This window comes from Malus domestica, chromosome 17 (assembly GCF_042453785.1).
Source record: "Malus domestica chromosome 17, GDT2T_hap1".
Taxonomy (NCBI): domain Eukaryota; kingdom Viridiplantae; phylum Streptophyta; class Magnoliopsida; order Rosales; family Rosaceae; genus Malus; species Malus domestica.
The window spans coordinates 13,894,007-13,914,738 of record NC_091677.1 but is presented as its reverse complement, the minus strand read 5'-3'; the positions used below and the strand labels follow the sequence as shown (position 1 = coordinate 13,914,738).

Here is a 20,732-nt window from a genome sequence, read left to right as displayed (position 1 = left end):
TTGGTGGAGCCCATGCAACAAGGTAAAGTTTTATTCAACCAAGAAAAATACGATTTGAGTTTTGACTACAACCATCTCCAATGCACATTGTCAGATCCCGGCCCGGGCCCCCATCACATCCCGGACCTGACTTTACGGTAGCATGATATTATCAGCTTTGGGCCCCGACCACGCATTCACGGTTTTGTTTTTGGGAACTCACACGAGAACTTCCCAGTGAGTCATCCATCATGGGTTGCTCTCGCGCAAACTCTCATCCATCATGGGATTGCTCTCGCACAAACTCGCTTAACTTCGGAGTTCCGATGGAACCCGAAGCTAGTGAGTTCCCAAAAGACCTCGTGCTAGGTAGAGATGGGAATATACATATAAGGCTTACAGGATTCACTCCCCTGGGCGATGTGGGATGTAACAATCCATCCCCCTAAGGGGCCCGACGTCCTCATCGGCACACTTCTGGCCAAAGATTGGCTCTGATACCAAATTGTCACATCCCGGGCCGGGATGTGACACATACCTAAATTGTTAAAACCCAAAATTTGAATTTTGAGTCCATTCTTTTCTCCTCTGATGCAAAGACTCAAATTTTAAAACTCAAAATATGTTTTACGATTTGAGTCTTTGCATGGATATGAAAACTAAAATATATAAATTCACTACCTTTTTTGAGACCCAAATGTAAGAATTTAGGCCATCTCCAACCGAGGGCTGGCCAGAAGGCTCATTTTTGCCATTTGGCCCTCCAAGATATTAATATTTTAATGAACAGTACAGGGCCATATTTGCCTCCATCTCCAACCGAGGGTCACAGGGTCATAGGGCTCGTTTTAGCTCACAAAAAACCGTCTCCAACCGAGGGCCAAAATAGAAGTTATAGGAAAAAATGAAATTTAAAAAAAAAATATGAAACAAAATTTGAAAAATAGAAGTTATAGGAAGTTATAGAAAAAACTAGAATTTAAAAAATAAAAGTTATAGGAAAAATTTTGTAAATAAATAAACTGTAAAAAAATAACGGCTAGCTAACGTCAGCTAGCCGTTATATTCAAAATTTTCCCTACTCAGTTATAACCGATACTATTGCTCTTAATCCTATTGGTTATAGCCGACAGTTTTAAGCAAAAATAGAAACCAGCCTGGGCTGGCTGGCTGATTGCATGCAGCCAGCCCTTTGGCCCTTTCAGATTTCGTGGGGCTCACGAGCCCTCTGGCCTAACCCTCGATTGGAGACGATTTTTAGGCTATTTTCAGCCCTCTGGATCATTCGGTTAGAGATAACTTTAGGTCTAGAATTTAAGTCTTGCATTGGAGATTCTCTTAACTTTGCCTCAATCATAAAGAAAAGTTAGGAACCGGCGTCTTTCTCTCCAAGTGAGAGTGTTTCTCCTTTATTGAGTATTTCTCACCTTTTTGTGTCAGGCTTTCAAATTTGAGCAAATCCATTGCCGCCAACCCTAACTGAGGCCGAGGTCAATCGCCATGTCCCCCATTCTTTCATTCTCTTCTCTTTTCCTTGCTTCTACTGTTTTTTCCCCACTTTTTTGTCCTGATCACTCTTCCTCTTACCCCGCTAGTATCCTTCCTCCTTGTTCATCCATTTTCCGATTTTCAGTCATGAATATTGTTGAGACCATGCGTAGAGCTCAGGTGTTTTCACCTGCTCAGGTGTTTCATCACCACCGCCTTCTCTTTGTTGTTTGCCTTTATCGGTAGTGCTGCTCGTGGTTTTCCATGGGCTTCATCTTGGAAGTTGGCTTATCTCATTTGATTGCCGGCTGTCCTTGCTTTGTGGTTGTGCTTAGGAAGCAGATCGGAGTCGGATGTTGCGATCGAAGAGGCGTTGCTTGATTACAGGCGAGGATTTGGACGGATCAAGAAACTCTGTGGCGACGGCGACAGCAGTAGAAACTTGGTTTCTGTTGCTTCATTTTGATGTGTGGGCCTAACTGTTGGTTGCCCCGTTTGTGTTTTGTTTTGGGCCATTTTTTTGTGTGATTTTTTTGGGGCTTTAGTTTGCTTGTATGTATGTTTATAGTCAGTAGTAAAAAGTAACTTTTTACCAGAAAAAACAAAAAGAAAAGTATAATAATCATATGAAAATGCGTGGCCAGCCAGGCCTTTCATGCAATTATGCTCGCAGAATGCTTTTGTGATGATCCTAACGATCATTTAATCATATTTGTTCATTGTATATCGTGAAATAAAAAATTATTGTAAATTTTTTTATTTAAAATTGAATATAAATAGTATCTGATAAAAACTGACCGTACGATGTACGATGAACGAATATGATTAGAGAATCTATGAAATCATCACAAAAAAGATTCGACAAAGATCCTCTCTCATGCAATACCTCCGACGAAGATCCTCTCTCATGCAATACCTACTTTGATTTTGTAAGGAAAAGTAAAGCAGTCATAATTTAAGATATGGAAAATGCATGACAACCCTTTCTTCGTTTCTTCTGGGGGAATTTGGAACCAACATATCGGACAGAAACCTAAAAATGTGTCTGTGCATGACAGCCTTTGTATTGGTCATAACGTTGAAAACATTTGTATATGGGATAGGGTCTTCCTAGGGAGGCACAGTGTGCGATTTTATTTGATTGTATAGGTTCTGGGTGTTTCCGAGTTATTTACTTACCTTAATGAAGTTTTTTTCCTAGCAAAAAACTAATGATGAAATCTTTTTCTTTTTCTTTCAAGTGATACTTTTTTCTTTTATATACTATTGATTGAGTTTGTTATTTAGTGGAGTATAATCTAAAATCTCACATTTAATTTTACTACAAACGATATTCTACATTAAGAAGATGAGCAAGAGTTTAAATTCGGAGCATAGTAGGTCAAAAAAGAATACCGTATCTATTAGGACAATCAATTACTTACAAAATCACATATTTTTAAGTTGAAAGATATACTATTAGATCGTAACTAATGATTGCTCAAGTGTTACTTTTAATTCTATTTGTTTTGTTTTGTTCTAATCTTTTTTTTCTTTTCATTTTTCATTTTTTGTTTTTTGTTTTTTTTTTTTTGTTTGAAAAGTATATTTCATTAATTCGATAGAAGGTTACAGGGCAATACAAAGGCAAAATACACATATACTTGGGGTAAAACAGATACATAAAAACTTAACCCAATTAAATAAACTAAAACGAAAACCCAAATCTCTAATCTCCAACTGCAAAAAGCGGCGTCTACCGCCATCATCACCATAAAAGTCTTGCCATCAGTTACCAAAAAAGCAACACTAGAGAAAACGACCAACAACAACAACAACAACAACAAAGCCTTTTCCCACTAAGTGGGGTCGGCTATATGAATCCTAGAACGCCATTGCGCTCGGTTTTGTGTCATGTCCTCCGTTAGATCCAAGTACTCTAAGTCTTTTCTTAGAGTCTCTTCCAAAGTTTTCCTAGGTCTTCCTCTACCCCTTCGGCCCTGAACCTCTGTCCCGTAGTCACATCTTCGAACCGGAGCGTCATTCGGCCTTCTTTGCACATGTCCAAATCACCGGAGCCGATTTTCTCTCATCTTTCCTACAATTTCGGCTACTCCTACTTTACCTCGGATATCCTCATTCCCAATCTTATCCTTTCTCGTGTGCCCACACATCCCACGAAGCATCCTCATCTCCGCTACACCCATTTTGTGTACGTGTTGATGCTTCACCGCCCAACATTCTGTGCCATACAACATCGCTGGCCTTATTGCCGTCCTATAAAATTTTCCCTTGAGCTTCAGTGGCCTACGACGGTCACACAACACGCCGGATGCATTCTAACACTTCATCCATCCAGCTCGTATTCTATGGTTGAGATCTCCATCTAATTCTCCGTTCTCTTGCAAGATAGATCCTAGGTAGCGAAAACGGTCGCTTTTTGTGATCTTCGCTAGATTGCTCCGGTCATTAGTGTGGATAAGTATATAAATGGATAGAGATAGGAAAGCAAACACAAGATGTACGTGGTTCACCCATATTGGCTACGTCCACGGAATAGAAGAGTTCTTATTAATTGTGAAGGGTTTACACAAGTACATAGGTTCAAGCTCTCCTTTAGTGAGTACAAGTGAATGATTTAGTACAAATGACATTAAGAAATATTGTGGGAGAATGATCTCGTAATCACGAAACTTCTAAGTATCGGAGTGTGGAGTCGTCTTGACTTGCCTTATCTGTCTCATAGGTAGATGTGGCATCTTCTCTGGAAGTACTCTTCCTCCATCCAGGGGTGGTATCTTTAACTGGTGGAGATGCACAATGTAATGTATCAATTTCACTTGAAGCTTACTTGTAGTTTCAGGCTTGGTCAAGCGCGATACAAACCATGTAGTAGGAGTCCCCCAAGTCGCCGAGCTAGGGGGTCTGCTGAAAGAGGTGACAGACAAGGTAAGCAATCAGAGCTCCGACTGATTGTTCACCTTCTCCCCATCTTGCAGCAGCATGAAGGATAAAGAGAAGAAAAATGAGAAGAGATGATATGAGATACTTTTGCTTTTGAAGAAGTAACTTTCCACAGGCTTATTCTTGAACTGAGCTGGAGGGTTTTCTGGTTTCCTCCAGAGTATAAGGCCGACTGAAGAATTTGAGGGTCAAAACAAGTCCATCAAATCTAGAGTACGTTCCACCCTGCTGATATGGGATACTTTTGCTTTTGACAGAGTAATGGATGTATCGACACGTGTGCTGTTACGCTTGTCTCCACATGCTTCCTTGTATCCTTCGCACTTGCCCTATCTGTTCCTCAAGCAGATGCAGAATCTTCCCTGGAAACATAAGATGTTGAAGATGAGTACTCGAGAGCAATGCCAGGTAAGTAATCAGGTAAGGGGTTCCAGGCAGTCAGTTCTTGGCTGGAAGCTTGATTCCAAGTGCTGACTGATTGCTCTCTTTCTCCTTGTCTTGCAGGTAAAAACAAGGCCAAAGGAAAAGACAGGGAAAAAGCATGATATGGGATACTCTTGCTTTTAACCCTGATGATATGAGATATTCTTGCTCTAGTATAGCTTGTTTGCAGAGGTATTATCGGGGGGAAAGAAAGCTGAATATTTCGAAAGGCTTCGTTGGGAGTGCCCTCTCAGATATGATGAAGGGTTGAGCATTTTTGCAGGTCTGCCTGTCCGTTGGGGATGGAGGTTGACATATATAGGAGTCTCCCTAACAAGTAGTAATGCTATTCCTTTACCCTGCTTGGTCATAGCACGGTAGTGGGAGCTGTCAGTTTCACATGTTTTAACTCTGTCAGAGCACTTTGAAAAAGTGGTCTGTGGTATCTGGCTCTCGAGATTCGGAGAACGATGCCTCTTCGATTTTTGAGAAAGCAATCATGCTGGGGGTCTGGCTCTCGAGATTCGGAGAGCAGTGTCTCTTCGATTTTTGAGGAAGTAATCATGTTGGGAGTCTGGCTCTCGAGATTCGGAGGGCGGTGCCTCTTCGATTTTGGAGCAAGTAATCTTGTTGGGAGTGTTGTCTCGAATGTGAGTAAAGGTTGGGCATGTTTGCTAGTCTACCTTGCCACGAAGCACAAAGGTTGATACACAGGGACTTTCCAATTATCCAGCAATGGTACTGTTCCTTTACCCTCTCTTCGATTTTGAGAAAGTAGTCATGTTGGGAGTCTGGCTCTCGAGATTCGGAGGACGGTGCCTCTTCGATTTTGGAGCAAGCAATCTTGTTGGGAGTGTTTTCTCGAATGTGAGTAAAGGTTGGGCATGTTTGCTAGTCTACCTTGCCACGAAGCACAGAGGTTGACACACAGGGAGTTTCCAATTATCCAGCAGTGGTACTGTTCCTTTACCCTTGTGGGTAATAATATGGTAGCTAGACCTTCAAAATTTATGTGTCTAAACTTTGTTAGTGTTGTTTCTTTGCTATTCTTTTACCTTTCTTGGTCAGAGCGATGTAGTGGGAGCTGCAAGCTTCACGTGCTCAACTTTGGCAGAGAACTTTGGCAAAGTTATCTGTGGTACCCATGAGCTATTGTTGCGTGTGGGAAGTGGGTGATTGAACAGTAAGATTCATGTGCTTTCTACTTCACCAGAAGTCTTCGACAGAATGCCCATAATTTCTGCAAAGCTGAGTGTGCGTGTGACAGGTGCTGACAAGGCTAGAAAAGTAGGTGCCTCTTCGATTTCTGAGATCGGCCCTCGTGGTCTCTGAGCAGCCCAGCTTTTGAGAAAGCGAGCGCCTCTTCGATTGATTCGAAGAACGATGCCTCATCGATTTTTGAGAAAGCAGTCACGCTGGGGGTCTGGCTCTCGAAGATTCGGGGAGCAGTGTCTCTTCGATTTTTTAGAAAGTAATCATGTTGGGAGTCTGGCTCTCGAGATTCGGAGGGCGGTGCCTCTTCGATTTTGGAGCAAGCAATCTTGTTGGGAGTGTTTTCTCGAATGTGAGTAAAGGTTGGGCATGTTTGCTAGTCTACCTTGCCACGAAGCACAGAGGTTGACACACAGGGACTTTCCAATTATCCAGCAATGGTACTGTTCCTTTACCCTCTCTTCGATTTTTAAGAAAGTAGTCATGTTGGGAGTCTGGCTCTCGAGATTCGGAGGACGGTGCCTCTTCGATTTTGGAGCAAGCAATCTTATTGGGAGTGTTTTCTCGAATGTGAGTAAAGGTTGGGCATGTTTGCTAGTCTACCTTGCCACGAAGCACAGAGGTTGACACACAGGGACTGTCCAATTATCCAGCAGTGGTACTGTTCCTTTACCCTTGTGGGTAATAATATGGTAGCTAGACCTTCAAAATTTATGGGTCTAAACTTTGTTAGTGCTGTTTCTTTGCTATTCTTTTACCCTTCTTGGTCAGAGCGATGTAGTGGGAGCTGCAAGCTTCACGTGCTCGACTTTGGCAGAGAACTTTGGCAAAGTTTTCTGTGGTACCCATGAGCTATTGTTGCGTGTGGGAAGTGGGTGATTGAACAGTAAGATTCATGTGTTTTCTACTTCCCCAGAAGTCTTCGACAGAATGCCCATAATTTCCGCAAAGCTGAGTGTGCGCGTGACAGGTGCTGACAAGGCTGGAAAAGTAGGTGCCTCTTCGATTTCTGAGATCGGCCCTCGTGGTCTCTGGGGAGCCCAGCTTTTGAGAAAGCGAGCGCCTCTTCAATTTCTGAGACCAGCCTTCGTGGTCTTTGAGCAGCCCAACTTTTGAGAAAGCAAACGCCTCTTAGATTTCTGAGATCAACCCTCGTGATCTCTAAGCAGCCCAGCTTTTGAGAAAGCAAACGCCTCTTCGATTTCTGAGCAGGCGCCTCTTCGATTTCTGAAGCTCCGTCGAGTGCAGATTTTTATAAGGGCTGACATTAAGTTCCAAAGCACACTTGAATCTCCACCAGTAGAAGCTTCATTCTTGCACTTCTAAGATCTTGATTTGTCCGACCTCTTCTCTCTTCAACACCTTTGAAAATGTCTGGCCCCTCCGACCGTCGTTTTGACTTGAACCTTGTTGAAGAGGCAGCCCCACCTTCTCCAGACAACATATGGCGCCCATCCTTCGTCTCCCCTACTGGTCCTCTTACCGTTGGGGATTCCGTGATGAAGAATGATATGACCGCTGCGGTGGTGGCCAGGAACCTTCTCACTCCCAAAGATAACAGACTACTTTCCAAACGGTCTGATGAGTTAGCTGTTAAGGATTCGCTGGCTCTCAGTGTTCAGTGTGCAGGTTCTGTGTCTAATATGGCCCAACGCCTATTTGCTCGAACCCGCCAAGTTGAATCATTGGCGGCTGAAGTGATGAGTCTCAAACAGGAGATTAGAGGGCTCAAGCATGAGAATAAACAGTTGCACCGGCTCGCACATGACTATGCTACAAACATGAAGAGGAAGCTTGACCAGATGAAGGAAACTGATGGTCAGGTTTTACTTGATCATCAGAGATTTGTAGGTTTGTTCCAAAGGCATTTATTGCCTTCGTCTTCTGGGGCTGTACCGCGTAATGAAGCTCCAAATGATCAACCTCTGATGCCTCCTCCTTCTAGGGTTCTGTCCAGTACTGAGGCTCCAAATGATCCCCCTCCGGTGCCTTCTCTTTCTGGGGCTCTACCGACTGCTGAGACTTCTCCTAAGCAACCTTTGTGAAGGCTCCCTCTTGTGTGTTTATTTTGACTCATGTATATGTACATATTTGTAGCTTATCGGGGATATCAATAAATAAGCTTTCCTTCATTTCAACGTATTGTGTTAAATACACCAAAGCCTTCTTCGCTAAGTTCTTTGAATTTTCTTTTGTTGAAGCTTGTATGTTGAAGCTTTCTGAGTGGAGCATGTAGGTTGGGGTAGTGTTCCCTTAATTTTCCGAGTGAGGAAAACTTCTCGGTTGGAGACTTGGAAAATCCAAGTCACTGAGTGGGATCGGCTATATGAATCTTAGAACGCCATTGTGCTCGATCCTGTGTCATGTCCTTCGTTAGATCCAAGTACTCTAAGTCTTTTCTTAGAGTCTCTTCCAAAGTTTTCCTAGGTCTTCCTCTACCCCTTCGGCCCTGAACCTCTGTCCCATCGTCGCATCTTCTAATCGGAGCGTCAGTAGGCCTTCTTTGCACATGTCCAAACCACCGTAACCGATTTTCTCTCATCTTTCCTTCAATTTCGGCTACTCCTACTTTACCCCGGATATCCTCATTCCTAATCTTATCCTTTCTTGTGTGCCCACACATCCAACGAAGCATCCTCATCTCCGCTACACCCATTTTGTGTACGTGTTGATGTTTCACCGCCCAACATTCTGTGCCATACAGCATCGCCGGCCTTATTGCCGTCCTATAAAATTTTCCCTTAAGCTTCAGTGGCATACGGCGGTCACATAACACGCCGGATGCACTCTTCCACTTCATCCATCCAGCTTGTATTCTATGGTTGAGATCTCCATCTAATTCTCCGTTCTTTTGCAAGATAGATCCTAGGTAACGAAAACGGTCGCTCTTTGGTATTTCTTGATCTCCGATTCTCACCCCTAACTCGTTTTGGCCTCCATTTGCACTGAACTTGCACTCCATATATTCTGTCTTTGATCGGCTTAGGCGAAGACCTTTAGATTCCAACACTTCTCTCCAAAGGTTAAGCTTTGCATTTACCCCTTCCTGAGTTTCATCTATCAACACTATATCGTCTGCGAAAAGCATACACCAAGGAATATCATCTTGAATATGTCTTGTTAACTCATCCATTACCAACGCAAAAAGGTAAGGACTTAAGGATGAGCCTTGATGTAATCCTACAGTTATGGGAAAGCTTTCGGTTTGTCCTTCATGAGTTCTTACGGCAGTCTTTGCTCCTTCATACATATCCTTTATAGCTTGGATATATGCTACTCGTACTCCTTTCTTCTCTAAAATCCTCCAAAGAATGTCTCTTGGGACCCTATCATACGCTTTTTCCAAATCTATAAAGACCATGTGTAAATCCTTTTTCCCATCTCTATATCTTTCCATCAATCTTCGTAAGAGATAGATTGCCTCCATGGTTGAGCGCCCTGGCATGAACCCGAATTGGTTGTCCGAAACCCGTGTCTCTTGCCTCAATCTATGCTCAATGACTCTCTCCCAGAGCTTCATTGTATGACTCATTAGCTTAATACCCCTATAGTTCATGCAATTTTGTACGTCGCCCTTATTCTTGTAGATAGGCACCAAAGTGCTCGTTCGCCACTCATTTGGCATCTTCTTCGTTTTCAAAATCCTATTGAAAAGGTCAGTGAGCCATGTTATACCTGTCTCTCCCAAAAGTTTCCACACTTCGATTGGTATATCGTCTGGGCCTATTGCTTTTTTATGCTTCATCTTCTTCAAAGCTACAACCACTTCTTCCTTCCGGATTCGACGATAAAAAGAGTAGTTTCTACACTCTTCTGAGTTACTCAACTCCCCTAAAGAAGCACTCATTTCATGTCCTTCATTGAAAAGATTATGAAAATAACCTCTCCATCTGTCTTTAACCGCGTTCTCTGTAGCAAGAACCTTTCCATCCTCATCCTTGATGCACCTCACTTGGTTTAGGTCCCTTGTCTTCTTTTCCCTTGCTCTAGATAGTTTATAGATATCCAACTCTCCTTCTTTGGTATCTAGTCGTTTATACATATCGTCGTAAGCCGCTAACTTAGCTTCTCTGACAGCTTTCTTCGCCTCTTGCTTCGCTTTTCTATACCTTTCACCATTTTCATCGGTCCTCTCCTTGTATAAGGCTTTACAACATTCCTTCTTAGCCTTCACCTTTGTTTGTACCTCCTCATTCCACCACCAAGATTCCTTTTGGTGTGGGGCAAAGCCCTTGGACTCTCCTAATACCTCTTTTGCTACTTTTCGGATACAACTAGCCATGGAATCCCACATTTGGCTAGCTTCCCCCTCTCTATCCCACACACATTGGGTGATTACCTTCTCTTTGAAAATGACTTGTTTTTCTTCTTTTAGATTCCACCATCTAGTCCTTGGGCACTTCCAAGTCTTGTTCTTTTGTCTTACTCTTTTGATATGTACATCCATCACCAACAAGCGATGTTGATTAGCCACGCTCTCTCCTGGTATAACTTTGCAATCCTTACAAGTTATACGATCCCCTTTCCTCATTAGAAGAAAATCTATTTGTGTTTTTGACGACCCACTCTTGTAGGTGATCACATGTTCTTCTCTCTTCTTAAAGAAGGTGTTGGCTAAGAAGAGATCATATGCCATTGCAAAATCCAAGATAGCTTCCCCATCCTCGTTTCTCTCCCCAAAACCATGGCCACCATGAAAACCTCCATAGTTGCCTGTCTCCCTGCCCACGTGTCCATTTAAATCTCCTCCTATAAATAACTTCTCCGTCTGAGCAATTCCTTGCACCAAGTCTCCAAGATCTTCCCAAAATTTCTCCTTCGAACTCGTATCCAACCCTACTTGAGGTGCGTACGCACTAATCACATTGATAAGTTCTTGTCCTATTACAATCTTGATTGCCATGATTCTATCTCCTACCCTCTTGACATCTACAACATCTTGTACCAAGGTCTTGTCCACGATGATGCCAACACCGTTTCTCGTTCTATTTGTGCCCGAATACCAAAGTTTAAACCCTGAGTTTTCTAGATCCTTTGCCTTACTACCAACCCACTTAGTTTCTTGTAGGCACATAATATTTATCCTTCTCCTCACCATAACTTCCACTACTTCCATAGATTTTCCCGTTAAGGTTCCTATATTCCACGTTCCTAAACGCATTTTGCTCTCTTGAACTCTACCCTTCTGTCCTAGCTTCTTCACCCTCCCCCGTCTAATAGGATCAAAGTACTTCTTTTGTGTGTCCCGGGTAAAGTTGATAGGAGCATATGCTCCCAAACAACTTTGAGTGGAGTCGTTCGAAAAGAAGTTTCTATGGCCCCCTTGCTCATTTAACACTGCATCCGGGTGCCGATGGAGATACAGCGACCCTTGCTCACTTATCACTGTGCTCGGGCCACACAGCGCGTCACTTACGGGTGACGCCCTAGCTTTAGCGTGATTTTGTTCTGGATTCATTTTCATAAGGATTCGACGTGATCATGGAGTGCCGGCTGTCGACTACCTGACGCCCTCCCCCTCCTCCTTTATCCGGGCTTGGGACCGGCCATGTAAGACATAGGCGGAGTTCTAGAGAAAACGACCGAGTGATGAAAATGACCAAGACATCGCAACACAAAAGTATCAAACCCATAACTAAAAGCACACCACATCCAAATTTCTTCACCAAACCCGCAACTAAACTGGTTCATTTTTTCACCTCATAGCACTCACAATCTTATTCCAATTATTTAATTTATCCAATCTTGAATGGGGTGTGTGGACTTCTCACACACTCTCTTAATTTCTTCTAACTGTAGAATCGAATGAATTAAAGAGTATCATTAAGTCACTCTTTTTTCAGTAAAACTGATACTATCTGCACAACACTTTTTACGTTACATTACATGTCTCAATTGTCTCAATTGTCTCAATTGTCAATACAAAATGAGAAATTCTACGCTTATCATCTATTTGTACCACATTTCTGTATAGGTAGGGCCTACAAGACGCGTGACTCATCTCTATTACAAGTTTACAAGGATGGTACAAATGTTGGTAAATGGACAGTAAAAATAGAATTTTTATTACGAAGTTGGGTCGGATGCAGTCTCTGACTCTCTGTCTCTCAGAAGAAGAGAAGTGGAAAAAGTATGACAATTTTAGCAGATTGAGAGAGGAGGGCTCTTGGCCTTCAGAATTCTTGGTTCATCAGTCATCGTCTTCCATTTTCATCAAAGCAGCAGAGCTCTCAGATCTCACTGCGATGAGCAGCAAATCAAGCTCCGTCGCCACATCCTCATTAAAGCCGACGACTTGGGTCCTACCCTATAAGACCCAGAACCTCACCGACCTCTACTCTCTGGGGAGAGTCCTTGGCAAGGGCCAGTTCGGCACCACCTACCTCTGCACCGAAATCTCCTCCGGACACCCCTAAGCCTGCAAGTCCATCCCCAAGCGCAAGCTCCTCTGCCGGGAGGACTTCAAGGATGTCTGGCGAGGGATTCAGATCATGCACCACCTCTCCGAGCACACGCAAGTAGTCAGAATCCGCGGCACCTACGAGGACGCCGCCGCCGTCCATTTGGTCATGGAGCTCTGCCGCGGCGGTGAGCTTTTCGATAGGATCATGAAGAAAGGGCATTACAGCGAGCGGGAGGCGGCGAAGCTTCTGAAAACCATTGTTGGGGTTGTGGAGGCTTGTCATTCGCTTAGGGTTATGCATTGGGATTTGAAGCCGGAGAACTTCTTGTTCAAAAGCGAGAAGGAGGACGCGGCGCTGAAGGCGGTTTTCTACAAGCCCGGTGAGACCTTTTCTGAAGTTGTTGGAAGTAAATATTACGTTGCCCCTGAGGTGCTGAGGAAGCACTACGGGCCGGAATCGGATGTGTGGAGCGCAGGGGTGATTCTGTACATTTTGCTAAGTGAGGTTCTGCCGTTCTGGGCGGAGACGGAGATTGGGATCTTCCGGCAGATTTTGCAGGGGAGGTTGGATTTTGAGTCCGAGCCGTGGCCTGGGATTTCTAGTAGTGCACGATTGCAGAAGAGAATCACTGCCCATGAGGTGTTTTGCCATCCGTGGATCATAGATGACACGATTGCGCTCGATAAGCCGCTGGACTCGGCTGTCCTGTCGAGGATGAAGCAGTTCTCCACCATGAACAAGCTCAAGAAAATGGCGCTGAGAGTGATCGCTGAGCGGCTTTCGGAGGAGGAGATTGGCGGGCTGAGGGAGATTTTTAAGATGATTGATGCAGATGGGAGCGGGAGCATCACGTTTGATGAGCTCAAAGAGGGGCTGAGGAAAGTAGGGTCTGAGCTAATGGAGTTTGAGATCAAGGATCTAATGAAGGCAGCTGACATTGACAGCAGCGAGACAATCGACTAGGGCGAGTTTCTGGCGGCGACAGTGCACTTGAACAAGCTGGAGAGGGAGGAGAATCTACTGTCTGCTTTCTCATTTTTCGACAAGGACGGAAGCGGGTTCATCACCATTGATGAGCTGAGTCAAGCTTGCAGGGAGTTTGGATTGGGGGAGCTGCATCTGGAGGACATGATCAAGGAGATTGATTAGGATGATGATGGGCAGATAGATTATTGGGAGTTTGCTGCAATGATGAGGAAGGGGAATGGGGAAGGGATTGGGAGGAGAGAAATGACAAGGACAATGAATTTGGGTGATGCTTTAGGGGTTGGAGTGGCTGACAATGGGAGTCCAACTAACTGATTAGAGGTTCAACTTCACTTGGTTATTTTTTTGTTTTTGGTTTTGGTGATTAGATGGAGAAAATCTTTTGGGTTAATCTTCATTGTCATTGTTACTTGTTGGAACAAATATGTTTTTATTTAAATATTTAAATATATTTATGTTTTGTTTTACTACCAATATTATATACACAACATTTTGCTTTATTACCAATATTAAAAGTCAATTGATTTTGGCTTAAGGAGTTATGCAATCAAACCGTTTTGTTTTTATTTCCGGTTTGAATTTACTTATGTTTTGATTTTGTCCCGTTGTGGCTTTTATGATTTGCAACGGTTTTGCAACCCCAATTACCCCCTCAACGTCTCTTTATATACATAATATATATACACTAGTTAGGCGGATGGAAAAGGAGCTAACAGAGAAAAAAAAAATAGTTTTACATATTAATTTAAAAAGCAACATATCGAAAAGGTTTAATTCGAAGGTTCTTCCGGTATGCAAGGAAGAATCTTATCAGAAGAAGGTTCTGAGCTGTTTTATCCTGGGGACGATGTGGTGTTTGTGAACTGCTTGCACATTTTGGGCAGAGCCGCGAAACGTCTTAAAGAGAGCGACTTAGTCCGCGATTCATCTCAATAATCATTCACCACTCAAGGCTTTTACATTTTTTCGGGTAACTTCGTTCCTTTCTATTTTCAGTTTACAACATTACTAATCTTGGATAGGGATTCAAGATTGAAATCTTTTTATAAGCTAAGCAAAATATGGTAACCTTGGAATCACAATGTTTTCTTGTTTTGTTCGTATTTGCACTAAAGCAAACCATTGTTATAGCTATGGAAAACAAACCAAATAGAACAGATTCACCGTTACGCATCATTTGGATACTATATTATACTGCCGTGTGAAAAGATATTTGCATCATTAGACCGCAATGTCACAATGGTAATAAATTCAAGTCAAGTTTTCGTAGTTAATGAACTCTATTTCTTGTTCTAGGTTAATATGCCAAAATTTGATTCTCCAAGTTATGTGGGCTTTGGGTTATAGGACTTTGTCCTCTTGTAGCCCAATAGACTTTCTTTTGTTTATCAAGTTTAATCACAATTAACAAAAGCTTTTGTAGACACATTATGTATATAAGAACACGATAATCTAATTCACATCTACGATAGAACCTAATTTAATATTGGGTCAAAATTTTGACCAAGTTATTGAACTAGTAGCTTTAATAGACCCTAGATCATGGAACTAATAGGTGTCATTTGTATTAACTTCTTGTCCAAATTAATAGGAAGGCCATCAAAACGTGGTGAGATTTTTCAGTATGCCAAGAACACGACCCGATATACTAAGTGCTATAATACAATTGGTTGAAAACTATTGGGGGACTTTTGGGTCAAGGTGGATTTGGGCTTTGAGAACGTCATCTTGTCTCCCTTGGTTTGGATTCGTACCAAATCTCGGAATATCTGGTAAGAGTTAGCTCATCTTTGGAAATATCCTTGTTAGATCAATGACTCGAAGATTAGCATGATTAAATAAATAATGGCTTGCTCATGGGAGGTATGGTGTATAAGTTAGAAGTTCATTATTTTAGCATGAAAAATAGAGTTTGCATAGTTATATAGAGTTCAAGGTTGGATAAACTAGGCTTCCTGGGTTCTAAAGAGGTTTTTAATGACTGAAATGATTGAAGGAAGTCTGGGGGAGAACTCTAAGGCTGTGGGAAATGATTCTGAGTTTCTCCCTCTAATGTTTGAACCTTGTGTTATTATATCTCATTTGAATGGCTTATAATCTCTGTTTTTATAGGTGAATGATTACCTTTTTCTTGAGGCACGACTTTCCTGAGTCAGCCTTCCACAGGCGTTACTTGTAGTAACGTGTCTTCAGGCTTTCAGATGTTAATCTTCATCATGAGCTAGAAAAAGAAAGTTAGCCTCTCTTTCTTCATTAAATGTTTGTTTGCTAGGCTTTAACGTGACTCTAAGGCTCAAGACTTGGTTTTTTCCTAACTAAGTTGGTTAGCTTGCTAAGGAAAGAAGGAAACTAAGTTGGTTCTCTCTCAAACTTGCCCACATGGACTACAAAGGTTATGGGCTTAGATCTTTGGGCACTCAAGCAACACAAAATCTTCCATAATCTTGACTCCACATGGGTCCAATAAAACTTCCATAACCACCCACACCACAATTCACTTGACAAGCCCCTGTCATGTGACTTGGGCTTACTTTAGCGTGAATAGTGATTAATGTGATAAGGCATGGCGTGATAAATATTCATGGATTTGCATGAACGTGGTGTGATTTAAACAAATGCATGGTTTAATTAACGTAGCAGGGCATGATTACGAATATAACCCCTTCTCGATTCCACACCTTGGCATGTATTTTGAACTTGGCTTGAGGCTTGTATAACAATTAGGTTTTGAGACTTTATTGGGCTTGCATATGACATTTTTGGACCTCAAGAAAGAATTTAAAAATTAAAATTAAAATTAACCAATTGCACTATGACACTTGGTGTACCAAGTCGTGTTTCCGACACACCAAAAACTTTCTCCACAACATGGCATATTGATTCTATGTCAGAAGTTCACTTAAAGGATAACTTCATAAGAATTACAACTCGTATACAATTATTAATATTAAATCCTAAATTTAACACGTGAATTTGTAAATTACATTGTCATGCAACTACACACAATAATTTTTAAATTTGCTTTTAATAATTAATTTGCCCCCATCTAAAATGGCAAATGAGTATCTCCAATAGGAACCAATAAGGCTAGGGGTGGGCAAACGGGTAGAGGAACCACGTGTCAGGCTGAGTAGATAAGGTTCGAGGTGGGTACAGGGCGGGTCCAATTTTTTAGATGATAAACGGGCCAGGGAGAGGTGAGGCGTGTGTATTTTAGGGGCGGGCCGAGTCCTATTATTTAGAATAACGGGGCCCTGGACCGGCCCGTTCTAAATATAATGGATGGACTCTTCTGCTGCTCCATCTCTCTAAGAATCCAGAGTCTCCAAACCATCCACTCCTATCATATCTTCCTTGACGACATCAACCTTCGCGACTCCGACTTTGTACTCGCTCTTCTCACCAATGTCTCGACCACCACGACGGCACCACCTATCTCTCCTCCTGAATGACATCCCAGAGAACCTAGGTCCCAGAACCACGACGACACCACCTATCTCTCATCCTCGACGACATCACTGCTGCCATGACTAGACCTGGCATTTTCAACCTGGCTCGACCCGACCTGACCTGTTAAAATTAGTATTTGGGCGAGTGATAAACGGGTTGGGTGGTTAACGGGTTAACCCGTTAAATAATGGGTCATTTTGGGTGAACCCACGAAACCCATTAACACCCGTTATTAAGGACTTTTGTGTAAATTCAATAGTCCTAAGCCCAAGTGGCTTGCCCTGTGCTGATCAAACGACTGCAATCAGCTGGACGCGAAAATTTAACGCCTGACATCCAAGTTTCTTCTTTTTCTTTCTTTTTCCCTGCACTGAATTTGGAACCAGAGGCTTCCTTGAGAGGCTAGAGCACACACACGGCCACATCGACTCCCAGAAACTTTTCACCTCCGTCAAAAGAGACATCTCTCAGATTCAATCCCTCGCACTCACCTTTGCTGCACCTGTAATTCTCAACTCAGCTTTTGATATCCCACAACGTCTGTAATTCTTCAAAATCCTGAACACCCACTCGGCCAGCAGGGGTGAAATTTGTAGAGGGAGAAGAGGAATTGCCAAAGGTTGTTTTGTCTAGTGCCAGTGGCAGATACATTGTGCTAACTTTATGGGTTTCTTTCGTCCAAGCTTTATCCAAATTAATTGTTGTATGTTGATTTTGTTCCTGAATCAAAGTTTTGTTTTGTTTGAGCTTAATTGCATTTTTTAAATTTGTTTGTTTGCTAACCTGGTAAAAAAAAAAAGTTGTTAACAGATGACCCGTTAGCTTAACAGGTTAGGTTCAGGTGACCCGTTAACTTAATGAGTTGGGTTTGGATAATCCATTAAATTAACGGGTCGGGTTCAACCCGACCCAAACACAGTAAACCGGACCTGTTTACAGGTCTAGTTGCGACCACCAACAACACATCACTGCCGTCGAGAATACTGCCAGCAACCATCATCTTTCTAACATTTAGAAAATTATGAATTAGGGTTTTTTATTTATGTGAATTTCTAGTGTAGGGATTTAGGGGTTTTTTAAGGATTTGTAGATTCTGTTGTGGGTTCTCAATTCCTAGGTTCTTAATTTGGGATTTACAATTTATTCTTTTAAATTTCTAGGTTAAGTATTGGTTGATAGTGCTTTCTCCGATTGAGTTGGCTGGCGCATAGACCAAATTGGAGCTGTGCTCCTTGAGGAGGAATTTGGTAGAATTCTGTTTGCGTAAATGTTCTTTCATCAATCCTTTTATTTTATTTTAATTAATTATCTTTTCTTTCTTATATATTTTTTGTTGCTCAGTTTTAATAGTTAGTGGATTTTCTCCATTTAATAAAGCTTGATCGCATTAAACTTAATGGGATAGTTGATATATACATGGATTTTTTAATATTATTTTATTTTTAGATTACTATAATTGATGAGTTTGTAGATTGAATTTATATATGATGTTCTTATGAGATGAGTTTACATTCAAAGCTTTATATAAGATGTATCTTCAACCATCCTTGGAAGAGAAAAAGCTATTGTGGTTAATCTAGAGTAGATTTGATGTATTATTACGACCGATGAGGTTTTGCTTTTGAATTCCCTGATATCTTTGTATTGCAGTATGTGGTGGAGCTTCAGAAAAGATTGACAACAAATAGAGTAGGTGATGTTTGGCAATCTAATGGTTTTGACTTGAGTCAGCAGAGAGGAAATAGAAATTTTGATAGTGTGTTTGGGAGCACATTACCTCATTATTTGGCCTTTGAGTTTAGTGCTTTAGAATTTGCTCTGGAAGCTGCTTGTACATTTCTCGATTCTCAAGTATGTAAGGGAACACAAGAATTTAGGATCTTTATCACTGCTCATTACTAGATGTAGGCGATGACTGCTATTAATATATGTGTGTGTGCGCGCACACACATATAATAATATATAAGAATTGATGTGCAGTGCATCCTCAATTTTCAAAAATAGCTCATGTGTGCTGAAACATGTGAAACAGGTCTTGTAATTTTCTAAAACATGTTTGTGTTGCTGAAGTGTTCCTGTGCAGTGCAGTTTATAAATTACAAAAAAAAAAAAAAAAAAAAAAAAAAAAAAAGAGTTGGACCCGTGGACCCTAATCAGCCTGTTTGAAACAGACTGGGTTAAGTTCGGTTCCAAAACTCAAAATCCCTCTACCAGGCCCGTCCCATCTCATTACTGTTTAAAACGGGTAAGGTTCGGTTTAAGGGTGGGCACTTAGAACCGAAATACGAACCAAATCGAACCGCACCGAACGGTTTGGTTTTGTGATTTTGGAACGATTTCGATTTTGAAACCGAACAGCAACATAGAAAACGGTTTGGTTTTGGTTTTGGCTTTTGAAAACCGCACCGAAATTGAACCGCACCGCAAATATTAATAAACTTTTAATTAAATGTCCATATTAAATTTCATGTTTTAATTGGTTGTTTGTTAGAATCCATGCACTTAGTATGGACTCAACCACACTAGAATATCATCATTCATCACTTTCTTTCGTTCATTAACTTGAAGGACCTTTATTATTTTACACCATCACACACACACACACATACGTACAAGGGTGGACTAATCTTGTTATCAAGAGTCGAACAATGATCTAATGAAGTCCACTCATTTGAAGCATGACATCACATATTCTAGTATGAAAGTTTTGCGCACATTTAATGAATTCAAAGTTATTCAACTTGTTTTATGTTATACCTTGTATGGGACATGTACACCCTTTTGTTGCACAAACATGTTTTAACATCACAATTGCATGCAACATGCAACATGCTAATTGTTTATATTTTCCTATTGCTATTGGTAAATGCTTATTAATATGTTAAATTGCAAATTGTACATTTTTTCTTAAAAACCAAACCGAAACTGTTTGAAACCGCACCGAACCGAATCAAACGGTTTGGTTTCATTTTAGTTTTGGCTTCAAAACCACACCGAACGGAACATCAAATAATTTTGGTTTAGGTTTTGGTTTCACTCAAAACCGCACCGAATCAAACCGTGCCCAGCCCTAGTTTGGTTCTTCCAAAATTGGGCCCGACCCGTGACCACCCCTATATAGGGCGGGGTGGGTAACCTAATCTCCCACGTTACATTGTACATGTGACTCACATAGCATACTGCTCGCACAAAAGTTCTCTAGGAGCTATTCCATGGGGGTGTCGCCTATCACGTGCATTAACTTGGCATTGTCCAAATTTAAGCAGGTATTCTAACTTGGGAAATTTTATTTAAACCCATTTAACCTCTTTTTACACCGAACTTAAATTTCAAAAGTTAATTGTCTATTTTATCCTATTGCATAATTACTATTAAGTACAAAATGAAATTAATAATAAAGCTCAAATTTATCAATAAACCCAAACACTATAATTAAACCCTACGATCGCTTTTTGTTTATCCTACGTTCATTCTGACTAAAACACTAATAGTTCTCATGCAAAAAAATAAGTTTTTTTTTATTGATGGATGGTGATTTTGAAGTTTTGAATCATCCAACCAAGGTATGACTCAATTTATGAATTTTTTTGTTCGTTTGATTTCAATTTTTTAGAGTGTAGAAGTTACTTTACTGTAATTTTTTTCAACAAATACAACAAAAGCATCCTACCTTCCGGCTAAAACAAACAACAATGAAAGCATATGTTTGCTCCTCATATTTTGTTGATAGCCTTTGGCTTAATCGCCATGAAAAAAAAAATTATGGAGGAGTTGCTGCCCCAAATTCCAGAATCAATACTGAAATTCTAGTGATTTCTTGCCTTCAAGTCCAACCCTAGTTGTCTG

General features: G+C 41.4%; 1 protein-coding gene across 1 annotated transcript; it reads left to right on the top strand.

Annotated features, from left to right (window-relative positions):
- Nucleotides 1-11,885: 11,885 nt before the first annotated feature.
- On the top strand, nucleotides 11,886-13,936 carry LOC114822724 (calcium-dependent protein kinase SK5-like). Its single transcript, XM_070817332.1, has one exon. The coding sequence runs from the start codon at nucleotides 12,537-12,539 to the stop codon at nucleotides 13,410-13,412; it is 876 nt and encodes a 291-aa protein (XP_070673433.1). The 5' UTR covers nucleotides 11,886-12,536; the 3' UTR covers nucleotides 13,413-13,936.
- The last annotated feature ends 6,796 nt before the right edge of the window (nucleotides 13,937-20,732 follow it).

What these genes read in the sequence shown, in the direction of transcription:
- LOC114822724 (XM_070817332.1), top strand. Translation starts at nt 12,537, where the DNA reads ATGCACCACCTCTCCGAGCACACGCAAGTAGTCAGAATCCGCGGCACC.